General features: G+C 40.5%; 1 protein-coding gene across 2 annotated transcripts; it reads left to right on the forward strand.

Moving 5' to 3' along the window:
- Positions 1-1086: 1086 nt before the first annotated feature.
- porb (P450 (cytochrome) oxidoreductase b) lies at positions 1087-19154 on the forward strand. 2 transcript variants are annotated; one of them, XM_070969831.1, is made up of 16 exons: positions 1087-1134; positions 4239-4417; positions 9787-9835; positions 10791-10919; positions 11462-11614; positions 13112-13236; positions 13473-13562; positions 13746-13844; positions 14176-14292; positions 14448-14566; positions 14972-15153; positions 15302-15451; positions 15626-15893; positions 16078-16223; positions 16595-16680; positions 17070-19154. In XM_070969831.1, the coding sequence occupies exons 2-16, from the start codon at positions 4248-4250 to the stop codon at positions 17212-17214; spliced, it is 2028 nt and encodes a 675-aa protein (XP_070825932.1). In that variant the 5' UTR covers positions 1087-1134; positions 4239-4247; the 3' UTR covers positions 17215-19154. The 2 variants fall into 2 exon arrangements, with proteins under 2 accessions (XP_070825932.1, XP_070825933.1); XM_070969832.1 differs by lacking the exon at positions 1087-1134 and adding an exon at positions 1359-1379.
- Positions 19155-19641: the final 487 nt, after the last annotated feature.

Genomic DNA, 19641 nt, shown 5'->3' on the forward strand with positions numbered 1-19641 from the left:
ATACATTCACTCATGTATTGTATTTAAGTACAATTCTTAAAGTAATGTACTTGAGTATTTCCATTTTCTGTTACTCTAAACTTCTACTTCACTACACATTAGAGAAGTAGATACTGTAATTCTTCCTCCACATCGTCCATGTGGAAGCAATAGGAACAAGTTCTTTTGCATGATTTTATGTAGAAAGCCTGTGATAAGCTTATACAATATGATTAACTGTTAAAGATTAAACTACACGATAGTCCATTTCTCTCTGAAATGTAGTGGATTGAAGCATAAAGGATAAGACAGATAGATAAATAGAGTACCTTATAAATCCCAAACGATACTGGAGAAAAACAAACAAAAGCACAACATAAGAAAAGACAAAGATGTAAATAATAGAGACAAGACAGAAATATCAAAGCAAATACTTGATAAAAGCTATACTATAATTGAGTATCACTGTTGACAGGGCCACTCTGCTCCCAAATGAGTACTTTCAATTTTCATACATCAAGTACATTTTGGTGTCCATGTGAACTTCTGCTTAGGGAACCTTTTGAATGCATGACTTTTACCTCTAACAGAATATTTTTATTATGTGGCATTGGTACTTTTACTTCAGTAAATAATCGGAATAGTTCCTCCACTGGACGAATAACTAAACATGGTAATCTAACATGTGTCCTTGGTATTGTGAACATAAACACCCTTGAAGTTGAGGAGGACGTGTGTAATGACTCTGCCTCTCATTGTGTCAGGGATCCACGGTCCGTTCTCTTAGTGATATTACGTAACCATGATCCTTAGCCTGCTGCACTTCGAAAGTTATCTATTACTGCGGGTAACATAAGCACACTGACATTAGGTAATCTCTTTGTCGACCGATCCATGTCGAAACACGTGTCCGTCGATATTAAGAATAAACGTTATTACTTGTAACAGTCGATATGATCAGTCGTATTTATTTAAAAAACACACATATGTAGCTTTGTAAAAAATATCAAATATCCCTGAATTAGATGTTATTGGCGCTGGAAGTGTTAGTGTCCTCCCCCGCTGCCAGGGTCCATTTGGTTTGGTCCTACCTGGCCTAAAGTTTCCTTCCGCGTTGAACACAGTGTGAGTGTAACACAAAGAGGGGAGGCGAAGGTAAGCGCAAGAGCGAACTCACATCTCTAAATTGTTTTACGAGTTGTAGTGCGTGGCAGTCTGTGGGAATCACACGACAGCGATAATAGATTAACACCGAGCTAGAAAATGGAAAAAGAGAGGAAATGCTTAGCTCTTTCAGTGATGCATGAACGTTAGCTTAACTGAAGTGCTGACTCCAATCTTACGCAAACTGAGGCTAACTTGTATGTCTTTGGAGCAAGTCGTTTCCTCGGCGTGTAGAGGTTGAAATATGTTACATTTAATAAGCTTTGCACATGTCATGATTCAGCCAACACTGTTTTGTCTCTGTACAACCCTGTATTTTTGACAGTGTAATGTTTTCAGCCAGAGTTGTCACGGTCCGGGGAATAGTCGGGGCCCTAAAATCCATTCACGCTGGCTGTCTTGGGCATTTTCCTCATTTTGTTTGACCGCCGGCGTTATTTTGTAAAAAGAAAATACCTCAGCAGCTATGTCATAACCCAACTGAAGCAAATTAAACTGGTGTCTTCGTTAACTTTCACGTGGGACTTCATACACGCTGTCGGACTCTGGTGCCACCATCTCGACTGTTACACAACTAGCTTTATTTGCTGCAAGCAGAAGACGTGAATTGTTAGGATGAACTCCAGTGAACCTCAATCATGTCTGATTCATTGATCAATTACATCCCCGAGTGCAACAGCAATTAAAGTGTCTTTTACTTTGGGTCGTTGGCAACTATCCAAAGTCTCACATGATAATGAGTACACCATGTGATAGTCAGTAGTTACTTACACTTGAACAGTGTATACAGTGCATCTGTCAAGTGTGCGGCTTCACCTACTGGGTCAGAAGTGTTTGGGATAGCTGGCAGTCTTTGGACAAGTTTTCTTTGACCAGACCGCTTAAACGTTAGCTAACATTTGGTTAACTTAAGGTAAGTGCTTCTCCTCATCGATCACGGTCTCGTCTTTAATACATCACTGTGTGTAAAATCAACAAGAAAGAGAGAAACACTTATTGAACTTTCAAAATGATAAGTAAAACTTGCCCGTGTTTCTGTGTACATTTATATTTGTACACGTAAGACACGCTGTGAACTTGACACAGGAGGTTTTTGTGTTTTAATTTTCTGCTGGGACACGTCGCCGCCATGGATACATTACAACAGACAGGAGACACTGTTACTGTCTAAACGATGTAGTCTCCTGGATGATCAGACTTAACCTCAGTTGTCAGTTTATAAGGTACATCTAGCTAAAACTAATATTATAATAATATTCTACCCTCATTGATATAAATAGGGTGAACATAATATACCTCTGAGTAACTTAATACAACTAACTTAATACAATTCAACTGCACCGTGAATGCGTAAAGTGTGTGTAATGTAACCGCAGCTGTTTCTTGTTTGATCCCAGCTGTGGGACCCCTGTTGCATACATTGCCCCCCTCGCTCCCCCCTTTTTACCTGTCTCCCTCTCTATTACCTGCTGTCCAACACAGGCAAAATAGGCATTTTAAATGATTTAATATTTTAATACCCTTCACAATGTCAGTTAATGAAAAAACAAATGGCTATGCAGAAATGTCAGAGGTCATTGAGAAACAATGTCACTCACATAGTTTGTCCACCAGAGACCACTGACTGTGTTACTTTTGCAACTATAAAATGTTCCCTCAGTACGTGTCACATTTTTAAAATAAACACTTTGGTAAACATAGCATCAATTTAGATCAGATGAAAAAAAAAAAAGTATCTCAGTCAACATATTGTGAACAGACTTTTTTAACTCTTAAATGTCAATAGCAGCCTTTAAAATCCAGAACTGATCATTCCATACATTTGGATGCCATTATAAAACTAACGAGTTCAGTTTTCACAGACCAATTGAAAAAAGCTACAGTCATGACAAAAGCTCTGAGAAAAAATTAAGTTCAGTGTCTGATTTAGTTTGAAATGCTTGCTATCAAGTAATTGATAGTCAGTTTTCTAAACCATGTTGTCCAATTCTAGACAATGTTCCTGTACAAAAATGATAACACATAAAATGCATTATACTGATTTGTGAAGGCATCAGTGTAACATTTTATTTAGAAATGACTGACTGGAAAGTGTTTTTGACCGTGTTGGGTGTTCATCTGAAAAGCCTCCAATGAACTGACTTCTGTACCTACTGGGCTGGCACGCAGTTACCTCTGTACATAATAGCTCAAGTGATTTATTTGATAGATCAGTGAGTCAGCAGTCCAGAAATGTGCAAACCAGTGTTTTGTTGAGTGAGTGTACACATTATCGTGTCAAACAAATTGTTCTATAGTTGTGGACTAGCCAGTTTATTGGATTAACTGTAAAATGATCTCATTCTTTTCATTCTTTCATTCATTCTTTGCACCTAATTGAATGGAGCAGTCAGAACATGAAGTGCTTTCGTGCACAGTGTGGTAAGAGATGCTTTTTGATGCAAAAAAACAAAAACAAAAAAACATCTTGTTTATGGAAAGCAAATGGTCCCAGTGTTATAGCATGTAGAGCCTATTGTCCAGTAATGCTTGCACACATGGCATCATTGTATGGTGTGGCATGTATACTACTGCCCATGTATGTTAGCAATCATATTGTCATGTGCAGCACATTAACCAGTTTTATGGATCCCCAGTTTTGTTCAGTTTGAATTTTACTCTGAGCCTGTAGACCCGTGACAGAACCTTAAAATGCAGGTTTTAATTAACGCTTGCTTTCCCTGCAACTTTTCTTAAACCAATTCATGACACGTTGTAAGAAAGGCATTTAGGGGAACATGTACAGGTAAAGTGTTGCACGTGTAGATATAATCAACATAGATAATGATTGGTCTTTGGAATTAATTGATTGCTCTTTTCGTCTGCAAAATAATAAAAAGATATCAAAAATCTATTCCCCGAGTCAAAACTTGTGCTTAAGTCTAACCAACAGTCCAAATACCCAAAGGGAAGTGAGGCAAATATTTGATGATTTTGGAAAAAAAATGATAGCTTAGTTTTAAACTTTGTCAATTTTCTTTTTCAATTTCTTTTTTCTTTTTTTTTTGTTCATGGTAGACTGGTCTAATAGTCGTGTTTGGCCTGTTCTCATGTAGAGTGTCAACATGACAGACATGGATGCTGAGACCACCACCCACACCGAGGCCGAACAGGAGCCTCTTTTCAGCAGCCTGGACCTCCTCCTCTTCTCCCTGGTTGTCGGCCTCGTCGTTTACTGGTTCATGTCGCGCAAGAAGCCTGAGCCCATCCCCGAATTCAAGAAGCTCGACACACCGTGAGTATCCGTCACGTTAAAACTTTGTTTTATTTTTAAAGAGTTTGGAGTATTACCCGGTGTAGGAGGAAAAAATGAATGAAGAAGAAGAAGAAATGTACTTTATTAATCACTTCACATCACATGTTAGTTGCACACTACACGCCATGCTGTCCGTGAAATTCTTTTTTCTCTGCATGCTGCTGAAGGGTAAAGAAACAGGTTGAAATCCTAATGCTCCTAAATGTAAGGAGGATAAACATTGTGTCTTTTACACACATTGTACTTTACTTTTAGTCATTGAAGTCTCATGTAGCATTGGCTTTTGTGTAGATTTCATAGATTTTTCAACTGATCCATGTTCTATTTATCTTTTTGCATTTGATCATATCCTGCTTCCAACTCTTAATATTTTTTGAGCAAAATGTGATGAAAGCAAATGCTACCTTTTATTTTTAGCAGATTTTGGCAGCTCTTAGCCGTAGTCGAAAATGATGAGGTGTTTCGCAGTTCTTTTTATGAAAAAAGGTCAATTAAAAAGTGTGTTCTCTTATCTCACCATATAAAAGATGGCTGTGTTACACTTGTTTTTACTACAGGTTTAGGGCCTCATGGCTACGGCTTTGGACATCAGAAATGTTGCATTTTCTTACGGTGACACCATGCTGCTAGGACGGTTCATGAAATGATTATCAAATGAAAATAAACTCTCCATTACTTGTGAAGTGCTAGCTCATGTCAGCCATACTGTAAAGTCATGTGTTGACTCAAATTTTAAGAAGCTCAGCTGGATAGCCAGAGGTCTTAAATGTACTTTTAGGAATCAAGTTTCTCTTGTTGGCTGTATGCTATCTTGTACTTATCTAGGAGCTGGTTTTGACACCAGTACTTTCTGTTGAACAAACCTCCCAAAGAGACGCAATATTTACTTTGATCCATGCAAGATATGTTACCCTAAAATTGTCACACAATTGTCACATTTTCATTGATTGCTGAGTGAAGTATCTTGGCATAGTAAGATATTACTTTTTTAATCGGATTTTTGTAATTTGACTTTGCTGATAGTATAGTGTATCTCCAGTTATCTGCAAGTGCTTTATTACATACAAGCGGTTGGAGTAGTCACCGTATGAGCCTTGAAGAAAGTGTGTGACAGAACATAGCTTCAGGCTTGTAAATGTTCCACTAGTAGTGACCTTTGTTTTCTCTTTGCCTGCAGTGCTCTTTAACACCATGAGGTCCCTCAGAAACGTGTCTGATCTCACTCTCCAGCCTGCCTCTCTCTCTCTCAGTGCATGTGTGTCTCTCCCTCTCTGCTCCCTCCCCTCATCACTTATCAGTGGAGTTATGGAGGCTTGGCTTGGTTTCAGTGGACTCTCCTTCCATTGGCCACACTTTTATTCCCTCCCCAACCACAACACAATTTCTTTGGTCACCAGAGTAAAAGCCACGGGCCAGCAGCAGCCACACTCGCTGTGTGGTTGTGTGAATGGAGACAGTGTTGGAGGCCGAGTGGGGGAGATCCAGACCATTTGTGCAAAAGCAGGACTTGGAAAGACCCCCCTAGAGCATGTGTTGCCTCGGGAAGAGCATGTATCAGTGCAGGGCGGGAATACAGGAAGGGGAGCATAGAGCAACACAAGCGCCAAGCTGGTCTCCCCTCCCCTTAAAGGGAGCAGTGATTACCTAACTGTTATGAAGGGGGCGTAGTCTTCCATGTCTTTCCTGTGCTTTTGTTTTTGGCTCTGAACCCATTTTGAAAGTTCCCTGGAGAGCAAACGAGGAGGGCTAGCCAAGCTGCTTTTGTGAGTCTCCTCCAAAGGTGGAAAGTTGAGGCAAAAGACAAGCAACCCTTTCTTTGCCCTGAGTTACTTTTTTTTAATTCTTTTCCCTACTCCCTTGTTTTTCTCTATGTGTGTGTATATGTGTATGTGTGCGCGTGCATGTGTGTGTGCTGAGCTGCTCTGCCATTGGAGTAGCGCCATGTCACAAATGCAATCCTTTTATGATAAATGAGGTTACCATAGCAATGACATTCCCCTCTCTCTCCTCCAGTGAGATGGGGGCGGGAGATACTTGAGAAAAAAACTACCATTCACAGCCCCCCCCCCCCCCCCCCCCCCACCTCTCGCTCTCTTAAATGGTCCACCGTGGAGTTGCTCTGATAACCAGCCAAATTCTTAGAATGGCTCTTGTAGACTTTTTCATTCCCAACACCTTTCAGACCAGAGAGGGAAAGGGGCGGGGACAAGGAGGAAGGCATTTTCAGCTCAAGAGTGTTTCAGTGTGTGTTTGTGTGAGTCAAAAGTGTGGGTCTGCAGCTCGGCTACATTTTATGGGAAAGTCAGTTTCCCACCATTGTGTCCTCAGCCGTTGCCAGACACTGACAGGGTTTGTAGGCTGTGTGTGTGGAGAACAGACGCTGCTGGTCTCAGAGAGCAGCACAGGAAGAGACAGAGTTCACATCGTGTTTGGAGCCTCTATGGTGAAGCCAGGCAGCTCTTCCAAACCTACGAGTGTCCGGCTGCCTTTCTGGGCTGGTTTATTTTTCCATCCTGTGGTTGTGGAGTGTTGACGTCCTGCTTTTGATTTTGAGCGTGGCGGCTCCCGGTGTGGCCTAGCCAGTGGTGCTAGTGGCAGTGGCGAGCTACAGGGCTGCATGCCATGGGCTGTGTCTTCTCCCTGCCAGAGGACAGGAGAGATGCTGCTGAAAGGTCAGTAAAAGTGTTTGATTTACTGCGTCCTCTAAGACACAATAAGAGATTTTTTTTTTTTAAATGATTCTTGCTTTATATGGTCATAAACATTTTTCACAGCTATCGTTTAATCCTGCTGTTTGATTTCTTAGCTCAGCTCACACTTAGGTGTGTAAGTGTTTCTTTGACACCTTGTAAAAGTGATTTGTAAATGAAGTGGCAGCTCGTTTCCAAAGTAAGCGCTACACACTGTGCCATTTGCTTGTCTCAAGCACAGACTGGCAAGATAGTGGTTTCAAAAACCATTCAATGTTCCCAGGAGGTTATGTAACAGATGGTCATAAAATCTGTTTGACTACAAATCCAATTTAATTATTGGGTCTTCTGTTTTTCCCCCTTTTTCCATAAGCTCCTCAAACGCTGTTCAGTCAGTTACGATGTCAGCCATCATTGTGTCGCACATGTCCAGGATCGTTTCGTTTTAGTCAGTAAACAAGCATCGCATGAGTTCGATTTCCATTTCATTGTGTTGCCTTTAAAGAGTAAATCTAAAACACGCCATTGATTGTAGCGTCATAAGATCACCTCAACTGGTGAATGAGCCTGTGCTGCAGAGCAAGACTGAACTGACTCAGTGTGCATGTTTAGAAAGGTTTAGGTCCTGGAACAGTTGAATAGATGGAAATTAAATCTGACAGTATATATAAATGATGATGAGCTCTGAACTGTTCAGGCTAAAATGTAAATTGTTCAAACAATGACCAAACGCCAGCAACCGTGCGCTCGTTCACACTCAGATCAGCAGTACTTTAATTCCTGTTGAAAATGTATGATTTGCAAACACAGCTTTGTCTTCTCGAAATGAAGTTGGTCCATTTCAGGCTCCATCAAGTAGATTCACACTGTTGTCAACTATGATTTTTGTCCATAAGTTATGTTTTTCCCTGTATTTTCTTTCCATTAAGACTTCATATTTTACTGAGATTAAAGAATAAAACTAAATCTAACCCAACTGAAATGACCAAGAAATGGATTAAATTGTCTGACCGAGCTTGTTTCAAATTTTAATCAAGAGTTTATACTTCGCTGTGTGTGTTTGCGCACAGTTCTTTTAATCAGGGGGACCCATTTTTATGGCATGTTGGACATCAGGCCCACATGCCTGCACTCTGCACACGGCTGCTCTGTGGATGAGTTCTTCAGGCTGTAAATTGTTTGACTGAATATGTGTTGAAGAAGAAAAGAAATCAGATGCTCTTTGTGTGTAATTCCTTCATACTAAATATAACCCAGATTAAATAGAGCAAATTCCTATATCACCTCTATTTCTCCTAGCTTTCATGGCTGTATTAAAGCCTTGTGCTTTTGGATATGTGAAATCTGAAAATATATTCACCATTTCTGCTTCTTCTTACGTGTAGGCCTTTTATTCTTCCTCAGTGCAGACAGAATTGCAGCTGTCCACTCAGACCTTTGATGCTGAATGAAGCAGCGTTGCCTTTTATTTGGCTTGATAATAGATTTTGCTTCCTGTTTCCCTTTCTTTTCTTTTTTTTTCAAACACTGCATTCACATGTGTTGTTTTGATCTGTTCCCATCCTTTAATTACTTCCTGGACAAATCTGGATAAAGATATTGAATTACCATGAGGTGTACCCTCTTAAATATCACAAATTGCAAACTGTATGCGGATGCTTAGTACGTGCTTGCACACATGGTTAGTATGAGTAATGCTTGTGTGGCTGCTGAGTCACAGCTCTGCTACTCCCGGTTGTTGTAGAAATAACATGACAAAGAATAGACAGTTTGCTCACGTTGTCCACATGCTGCACATTTATTTAGATACTGATTATTTAAAAATGCACCAGTCCTATACTGATATCACATATTGATGTGATACTGACTCAAATAAATAATTTAAATTGTGAATGTGAATTTGTCTAGTTTGTTTGCACTGGTTTGTGACTTCATTGTGATTTGATGTTTGCATTTTGTTGTGATTTAATGCAGTTGCACTGGAATTTTAATTCCTGATCAATTCAAAGGGTTTACTCAGATTTCGTTTAACCTAAGTAGCTGATGCATGATTATTTGTCATTTTAATAATAAATAGCAACTCAATCCATTTCTATACATGTATTTATTTGTTTAATATTAATATGAAATACTTACCTATGAAAAACTTCAAACAGCCATTTTCTCAGTTTCCTTAGAGTCATCAACACAATTTATAAATCTGATGGGTATGATCACATGTCTGCGAGGGAGATAATAATGTTGATTTATAAACCAGTTCTACTACTTTTTTTACCCAGAAGATGTTTGTCTTATTTGAACCATGTTTACCTCAACTGTCATAGTATTACCGACTCCTGTCTTATCAGTTGGCTCTCTAAATAAAGCTTAAGTTAAGAGTAAATACATTTTATTGATCCTTTTGATCCCTCTGAGCTCACAGGGCTACAGTGTACTTCTTCTTTAAGGTATCAGGTTAAACCTTGAATTTGATTATTAGGCCTTTGATTGGTGAGTCGTGCTAAGTCTCATTACAGTTGATGCATTACATGAAAGTATATTTCGGTTTGTAAAAGATTAACATGGTCATTGCTAAGTGCTAGAGTGTTTATGTCATGGTAAAGGACAACTCGACTTATTAACTTGCTTAATAACAAGTCAAATCTGTTTTTATCACAGAGCACCCACCACAAGAGAGACAAGTTTCATCGAGAAAATGAAGAAAACCGTGAGTAATGTTACTTTTAACAAGCATTTCTCTGTTTTTTCTTCAGTCACGTAACCTTTCCCATAACATGAGCTCAAATCGTGTTCTGTGTCGGCTGTTTCCTTTGGCCAACATGAATTCATTCTCCATGAGCAGATCTGTGGTTCCAAAACATGACTCAGGGTTTTCTGTGAATCATTTGGATTTGCAGATATACAATGTTAAACAGTGTTTCTGTTGTGGCCTTTCACAACATGTTGATTGTTTGTTTCCTCAGCAAATAAGTGGAACACTTCAGCTGAAAAGTGTATTTGTTCTGTTTTGTTGGATTTTCAGCCTACAGCCCGTACTTGAAAGTCAACATTCATTTTGCTATGATGATGTGACTATGACGGTCTCCCGGCTGATGTGACTCTATGTAGTTGTACTTTTGACTTTGATGGTCCTCTGTTTTTAAGCCAGCCTTGAGAGAAGACTTCGGTTTTGAATCATGTGGTTTTGGAGCAAATAGTTTGGATACCATGATGGTGGCAGAAGAGAACGTTGGCCCATAGTGCTATTCGATTTTGTCTCTGTTTTTCTTTGTTGTGAATTATCATGGCAACTTTGTAGGCAAGGATAAAATCCATGTGCAGACTGAGCTTCTTGTTTATGAAAATATAAGCTATATCTTCTCTTTTTGTTCTCATGTGTGTTTGCTTTGAAGTCAGTTGAAGTCATTGAACATTGTGCAGTTTGGGTTGTGCTCATACCTCTGTGTCACATGCAGCAGTGCTTTAGTTGGCAATGCAGCATTTCAGCATGCTTTCTACACATATTTAAGTTAATTTACAAAAGGTCTGCTGCATCTGTTGTACTTGCACATGGTCTGTGTCATAAAGCAGCCAGAGATGAATGAGCTTGTTATTGCAGTTGAGGGATAAAGCCTTTTCTTGCACCGTGTAAACCTTGTGTTTTTCTATCTGTTTGTAACCAGGGCAAGAACATCATTGTGTTCTACGGCTCCCAGACAGGCACAGCAGAGGAATTTGCCAACAGACTGTCCAAAGACGCGCAGCGGTATGGCATGAAAGGAATGGCTGCTGATCCAGAGGAGTATGACATGGTAATTTACATCAGTGGAAAAACATCCAAACCACAGGAGTGAAATTAACAAGAGGTCATTGTCGTTCTTTTGGATATTGCTCACCATAGCTGTCAGTGATTGTCACAATGATTTGTGCACGTATTGTGAACTACATGTCACTAAAGTGCTTAAGAGTGAGGATAATCTGATTCTGCTGCGATGTCCAGAAATGAGACTTCAGTGATTTTGATGAAAATATAACACATGAGCCAAGCAACAGTTTTTAATAGCTTCAAGTGAAATAATTATTCTAATTATAAATTCACTGTGATAAACTGAAACATGTCCGGGCAAGTGAGTCTGTAAACACCCAAGGACAGCACACACTCATATCAACGTGCGTCCGCTGTCATAGTGCACAATGTATGATGTCTGGCTTTCTCCAAGAATGTGTTGCAACACTGAGAAGCAATGATGAACCATATAACAAATGATAATATGCTTTTTATATTACAGAATAATATGTGAAAATGATTAGTTGTTCAGTGCTCACTGTCTGATTCTGCTGGCTGATGTTCCAGGGGGAGCTGTCACGTCTGTCGCAGATTGAAAACTCCCTCGCCATATTTTGCATGGCCACCTATGGTGAAGGAGACCCAACTGATAATGCCCAGGACTTCTATGACTGGCTGCAGGAGAACGACGATGAAGACCTCTCGGGACTAAACTACACTGTGAGTCTATTTTTGCTTAGAAATTAGTTGAACTGTTTATGGATTTTTGATGAAAATAGTTGCAGATGAATTGACTGATCGCTGAATGGGCTCGTCTTTGCAGCTCAGGTTTCATGTTCAGGTTCCAACCGTGTGAGCTCTAATAGACTTAAGATATATACGAGAGACTTGTGTTTATCAAAGTGCCGTTCTGTTGTTGCATGGAAATTTGAACAGCCAACCCTGACTAATGGGATGAAAAGGCTGGATTTGAATTACTCACTTATAAATTCACATTTTGCTCACTGTCACTGCTTCACTACCTGCTCATTTTACGAGTCACGCTATGTCAGTTTGCGTGTCTGTCGCGCTGACACACAGCACACAAGCTTCACTAACACGAGCTGCGTCGGCCTTTGTGTGCATCGTGAAAGAAAGGGCTTTGTGTGTCGTGTGTGTGTGTGTCATTGTTGGGGTGCGGGGCCTCTGGCCTCATTTGAGTGAAGAAATTGATTGTGGGAAATCTAGTTAAATTCTTGGGCACAGTCACGCCCTTCCTCTTGTATTTTATCTAGCCTGTGTCAGAGTCACTGCGTGCGTTAGAGCCACTGAGAGATTTTTTGGATCTCTTGTGAGACATTAAGTTTGGCATGTTGTTCTCATTCTGTTTTTTGATCACCTGAAAACAGCAACTTCATACTGTGTTCACCCTTGAACCAAAAGCAAACATCTGCATTGTTAAATTATTAACTTTTAGGGGTAAATCACAAGTTTTATCATAATGCCATATTATATTGATTCTTTTGACAACGATAAGATATTTACTGATATTGGGAAAGTCTTCCATGGAATAATTTAGGTTCAATTCAAGGGCTTGTGGTTGATATGAGAGGATAGTATATGCCCATTGAACACGAGTTGCATGGTGACCAGGACAGCTGAGTGGAACAGCTGTTTTGAGAGACACAAATCTGAGCAGTAACAGATTTTGAGAGGAAGGGGGAGACGGTTAAAAGACAGACATACAGACAGTCGTCACGCGCTCTCTGGCTGCCTGGTTGATCACTATCTCCCTTCACACAAGGCAAACAATAAGTGATGTTTTTTTCTGACTCACAGCTGTGAGATTGTGTGTTTGTGGCTGAGATGAACTTTGGCTTGGATCCGCCTGCAGCATGGCCCTACCAGAAGGTCACTTTTATTTACAGGTGCTTTTAGCCATTAGTAAAACACATCCACCTGATCTCATGTTGGGAACACAGCTGAGGACGGGGGACATTGTTTTCAGTGTTTCAATGTCAATGTTTTCAGTCTGCATTGATGATATTGGGTCCTTGAATCGATCCAGATTAAAGGATTTGTGGCACCCCTCTTAACTTCACAAGACAATTTCTGTACACATTTTGATAACTGTAAAGCACAAGTTCATCATGTACTTTTATTTTCTGCCTGTGTGGCTCCAGATTTAGCCAAGGCCACATACTGACGGTGTCTCACTTTGTCCTGTTCTGTGTCCAGGTATTTGCTTTGGGCAACAAGACATATGAACACTACAATGCAATGGGAAAATATGTTGATAAAAGGCTGGAAGAACTTGGGGCCAAGCGCATCTTTGACCTTGGTCTAGGGGACGATGATGGCAAGTAAGTGACGTGCAAATTCTCTGAACCAAAAAGGAAATGATGAGTAAACGTTTCTCTTGGTGCAGAGGTGTTCAGTGCACCATGAATAACTTGACCTCTCACTGTAATGCAACCCAGTGTTTACCCCAAAATCATAAAGGGACTAATATCAAGAATATCTATAAAATGAACAATAACAATCATTGTATTTGCTGCATCAAACGCATATTATTGAATGTAATACAATTGTCTTTCAGTCTGGAAGAGGACTTCGTTTCATGGAGAGAGCAGTTCTGGCCGGCTGTCTGTGAGCACTTTGGAGTGGAAGCCTTAGGAGATGAATCAAGGTTCATTCACGTCATCAATTCAAGCTTTTAATGCTTTTCAGTTATCACCATGCCACCACTGTTCTTAAATTGTCTTACCTTTACTCTGAAGCTTTTCTTTCCCAGCACTAAAATCTTCAGTATCGTCACCATGTCTGTTTGGAGCATCCTAAGGGACTAACCTCAAGCTGTTTTTCCTCGCAGCATACGACAGTACGAGCTGAAAGAGCACACAGACCTCAACATGAACAAAGTGTACACGGGAGAGATCGGCCGCCTGAAGAGTTTTGAGATCCAAAAGCCGTAAGTACTGTAGCAGAGATGCTGTTCTTCATCACCAGAACTCATTCATCATCAAAGTGCTGTCTGCTCTCATTTCACCCACAAATACAACCAACTGTAAGATTTGCTGAAAATCACTTTCTAAAAATCAAGCATTCTGCCCCCTAGTGGACACAAGAAACACACTTCTGCAGCCTGTTTTAACCAAACTTTAATAAGTCATTTAATTATTGATTAATAGATTGAAGTATTTTTTTTTTATTCAAATGAGATTTCATGTCTCTTCTGTGACTGCGCTCAGCCATTTGCGATTGCATTTTCACATTTCAGTTGCTCTGTTATTTATTTTTAGGCCCTTTGATTCGAAAAACCCCTTCCTGGCCCCGGTCACTGTCAACCGTAAACTCAACAAAGCTGGTGATAGACATCTCATGCACCTGGAGTTAGACATAACGGGCTCCAAGATCAGGTGAGACTGGATGGATACATCAGTTTATTGTCATATATGCTTTTTTTCCTAAACCCAATGCCGTACAACTAGATGAAAAACTCTGATTATTGTTCAGTTTTAAGGTTTTATGAATACAGGTCAAAGTCTTAATTTACCACATTGTGTGCTTTCAGATATGAGTCAGGGGACCACGTTGCTGTTTTCCCCACAAATGACTCCGCATTGGTGAACAAGCTGGGACAAATCCTTGGAGTGGACCTTGATGTGGTTATCTCTCTCAACAACCTTGATGGTGCGGCATTGAAAGCATGAAGCACCTTGACTTTACTGGTTATCCCTCAAACCTTCTCACGAAACCTTCCCCTCATATCTCTGCTCGCAGTATCAGCTCCCTCAATGCTTATGGGTTGGATATTGTTTTATTACAGCAGTTAGGTGTTATTGCAGGAATATTTCCGACGTAATTTGCAGTTACGTAAGCGATCATTAAGGCAGTCCTTGTTTAGTGTTTGACATTATTAAAAATGACAGAAAATGCTTCATAATGATGGACTTTGTACACCAGCTGCGGTGTTGAATGGAAATAAATGATCTGAAGGTCAATGGATCAGGAAAATGGCACTTAATATTTTGCCCGTGATACGCATTTTCTTTTCATTCTAGATAACAATACAGTATCCGCTTTTTGTATTTTCAGAGGAGTCTAACAAGAAGCACCCTTTCCCCTGCCCCACCACCTACCGCACGGCCCTCACTCACTACCTGGACATCACACACCCTCCTCGCACAAACGTCCTCTACGAGCTGGCACAGTACGCCTCTGACCCCAAACAGCAGGAGAATATGCGCAAGATGGCCTCCTCCTCACCTGAGGGCAAGGTCAGTGCCAGGTTCATGCATGGAGACAGTTACATCTCATCCCATCATTAACTGGGCCTACACTGCATACAGATACTGTGTGTTTTTTCAACCACCTTCTACCTCGAATACTTCATGTTATTGTCTTTCTGTTGCTGCCTCTCTACAGGCACTCTACCAGAGTTGGGTGTTGGATGCCTGTAGAAATATCCTGGCTATCCTGGAGGACATACCTTCTTTGAAGCCTCCCATTGACCACCTGTGTGAGCTGCTGCCTCGTCTCCAGGCTCGCTATTATTCCATCGCCTCCTCCTCGAAGGTAATTCCCTATTTAAATCACCCAAGACCGACATGAGTCATATCCTTTTTTCCTTTTGTGAAAGACTTAATTTGTAGAAATGCTGTTTGATTTCGGTGTTAGCAGCAACGAAACAAGAACAGTCAACTGTGAGAATTAAAGTAGAGATCCGTTGGTAACTCCTCTGTTCTGTAGGTTCACCCCAACAGCGTGCACATTTGTGCTGTAGTGGTGGAGTACAAAACCAAGACTGGCCGCACCAACAAGGGAGTCGCCACCAACTGGCTGATGAACAAAGTGGTCAGTGACAACGGCCGCAAGTCCACCGTTCCCATGTACATCCGCAAGTCTCAGTTCCGCCTGCCCTTCAAAGCCACCAACCCAGTGATCATGATCGGCCCTGGGACAGGAATCGCTCCCTTCATGGGCTTCGTCCAAGAGAGAGCCTGGCTCAAACAGCAAGGTACTTATAGACACTGTGGGCCACATGCATGTGTGTGTATGTGTCTGATCTTTGTGTGTGCAGTTGTTTCTGACGATCATATGATCAGTTATATTTTCAAAAGCTTCAGTGGAAGAGGCTGAATTGAATAATCAGCAGGTAAAAAATAACCAGTTCTTTGTTTTGTTTTGTCTCCTTTTTATAGGAAAGGAGGTCGGAGAGACGGTGATGTATTTCGGCTGCAGACATAAGAATGAGGATTACATCTACCAGGAGGAGCTGGAGGAGGCAGAGAAGAACAGTGTTCTTACACAGCTTAATGTGGCCTTCTCCAGAGACCAGGAGCACAAGGTACAGCTGTTGTTCCTCACTGCTGGTCCCCCAGAGGTGAAGCTAGAAGCTGCTGGGACTCAAACACACTTCAGTTTATACAGCGTACCTGGTTGTATTCCTGCTAACAGCGAAGTCAGAGGACATTGTAGGTTTCAGTGTCCTTGTTAGTCATTGTTTAGGTCAGAAAAAACCTTCCAGGATTTTATAGTAGAGGTGTATCTCAATTTGTGCAGTTGTTGCCTGGTCATCAACAGATTAAGTCTTATATGGCAACAAGAAGGGTATTCAGATAATTGATGTTTGGGTAAAATAACACTGTGTGCCTTTAAACATACAGCTGAAGACGCACACATGAACAATGTCTTCTCTTTCCAATTTCAAAAATATAGGTGTACGTGCAGCATCTGCTGAAGAACAATAAGGAGAACCTATGGAAGCTGATTCACACAGACAACGCTCATATCTACGTCTGTGGGTAAGTCACCCGTTTGCCCAGTGAAAAATTCCAATTAAATATCGTTCATTCAAAAAGATTGAGCCTTTCGTGTTCGTTTATTTATTTTGTGAAAGAATTCTTGAGTCAGCTGTTGAGTATTGGTACAGTACACCTGAACTGATGTAAGTCATCAAAATTGACCATTTGTTATTATAGAAATAGGAATTTACACATAAGGAAAACAAAATTAATGAAATAACACTTATGAAGTTCCTCACTGAGAACTCAAAAGCAGAGTTTGAGGTGAATGTTATTGCTCAGTTTTTGTTCTTTTTTTTTTGTATTAATGAGCCATATTTAACAAACAATATTTAAAAAAAACAGCACTAAAACAAAGATGTCTAAAGTGATCTCTTAACTGATTTTAGGGATGCCAGGAACATGGCTAAAGACGTGCAGACGACCTTCTATGAGATCGCAGAAGAGCTGGGAGGCATGACACACAGCCAGGCCACGGATTACATCAAGAAACTGATGACCAAGGGACGCTACTCGCAAGATGTGTGGAGTTAAAGAGCCTCACACTCGGCCTCAGCCTCACTACTCAAGTGGCGGTTTTAAGTTTTCTATTTTTACTGTGTGTCTTGTTTTATCAGGACTGAATAACAAAACGTGAAAGACCTGCTCATCACCCCGGTTCATGAGCACTACAGGTAGCAGAGCATCATGAGGCAAACCCTACCTCAGCAGGTTTGATATCAATGAATGAATTTGTGTAATTGGGTGTTTGACTGCAACTCTGGCTTGAAATTCATCAACTGATCACAGTGCTCACCTGGAAAATGCAACACAGTCGTCTTCATTTCAGATTTAATTGTGATTGGATTATATCAATGAGTCAGTCGGTGCGGCTGTGCAGAGTTATCAGCTGATGACAGCTCAGAGTTGAAAAGCCATCTGTTTTGTGGGACAGGGACTCACTGCGCCCAACCTCTGAATGTACAGGATTATATTTCCACTGTGAATATGAAGATTTAGATTCAGAATTTGCTCATTCACTTTTTCCATCTTGAGATGTTCATAACTTTCATCTGATTGATTCATGGTTTGTAGTCACACCGCAGCAGGTGACTGTGCATCGTACGTGAAGTGAGTTGAAGGAGCGCTGTGTGTTCCTGTTGAAGTGTGAGCACTCAGAGAAGCTTTAGACATGGAAGGAGCTGATCTAGAGGTTAATGTTTGAGGAGGCAAACCGCCATCATAGGTACAATTATGTTTACTTTTGTGTTTTGATGAGGGATTTTGCCTCTTATGCAAAAGTTTCTGTTCATTTTAATCAGTAATGGTGACTTTTTGAGAGGCACAAAAATGATGCAATAGGTAAGACCATTTCTAGACAAAAACAGGAAGTTTTGTGCATTTATATTCCCTGTAAAAGCCTGTTTTGCAACATGAGAATGAACATGTAGGTGTCCTATATTGGTAAAATGTTAAAACACTTGATATTCTGGCCTTGAAACCAGACCCCCTCCCTGATGGTGGTTGTGTATTTTATATGCATCTGACAGCAGAGGATTATGAAATGTGTTTGTCATATGGCAGTAACTTGAACATACGACCTCTTGGTTATCTGTAATTTTCTTTTATTTTGTGCAGTCACGTGCAACACAACGTGGTCGGACTTATCAAAACATTTGGAGTGCCCTCCCCGGTGTCTGTCACTGCGGTGCTTTTGTGTGGATATGGGGAGTTTGAGGTGGTCAGCCAAGCAGTTAAAATGCAGCCTGTGCCTTTTTAACACTGCCTTAACTATTAAGTTAGCATTAAAACTCTGATGCTTCACTGTCTAATATTTGTTTTCTTCCATGCATATATTTTGATAGAAAGTCACTTTACCCAGTACTGTCACTTTTTTGTCATTCCATTTTATGATGTGATTATTTGGTTTTATCAAGGCATGCATTTTTTAATGAATAAAATTGGAATAATCCACCATCTTAATTACTTTTGGGGATTAAATAAGGTTTTAGGAGGTTTAACTCATGGCTGTAGTTGAACAACAACTTGCACACTTACACTAAACATGACCTATGTGAGGGAAGTATTGTACCATTACTCTTTTACAGAAAAGCTATGAGTATATTCTACTTTGTAGCAGATTGTTATCTCGACCATCTGTTTGTCATGTGTCGTCATGACGATTCTTCTCCATCACTCCTAATATTCACAAGACGGTAATGTTGAGAGATTAAAATCACACAGGCCCACAGACTGTTTATGTTTTAATTGAATCAGCAGCTCCTCCTATCGAGAGTGACTCTCAGTAACCCGACCAGCGGCCTGTTCCAAGAAGCAAGTGTACTGACGTGCCTGTGTAAGTTATTGGAACAAAGCACCACCTCCCCTCAGATCAAGGACTGATGTGATCAATCCTGCTCGGGTTCCCAAAAAGTCATTGTCATAAACATGAGCCTTTACTTTTATATTGTAATTAAAAATGTTGAGCATTTCCTCACTAGACCATCATTCTTTCATGTCAGACATGTTGAGTTGTCAAAGCAAGACCACAGGTTGAACTAATATTGTTCTTGATGACTGGTAATGTTTCACAGAATCCTCCCAGTAAGTCTCCCTGGGCTCTGCAACTAAGCACAGATTCAGGATCTTGAAATGGACACATCTAAATGGAGTACAGGCACCAGTTGATAGAATTGTTAATCAACACTTTTCATTCTGGGACATGCCAAGTTGATTTTTATTTATGTATTATAATTTACATCAAGATCTGCACAGCATACATCACCCTCTGTCCTCAGACTCGGGATTCAGATAAGCGAAAACCTTTGGAAGAAACCTCAGGGAAAGAAATAGGGTAGGGACCCCTCTCCCAGGACAGACATACATGCAATAGATGTCATATGTATGGACTAGATTCACGACAGAAAATCATACATTTATAATGACAAAATGAAGAGGAGATGTAGAATGATGACAGGCCTC

The sequence above is a fragment of the Chaetodon trifascialis genome, chromosome 9 (assembly GCF_039877785.1).
Source record: "Chaetodon trifascialis isolate fChaTrf1 chromosome 9, fChaTrf1.hap1, whole genome shotgun sequence".
NCBI lineage: Eukaryota > Metazoa > Chordata > Actinopteri > Chaetodontiformes > Chaetodontidae > Chaetodon > Chaetodon trifascialis.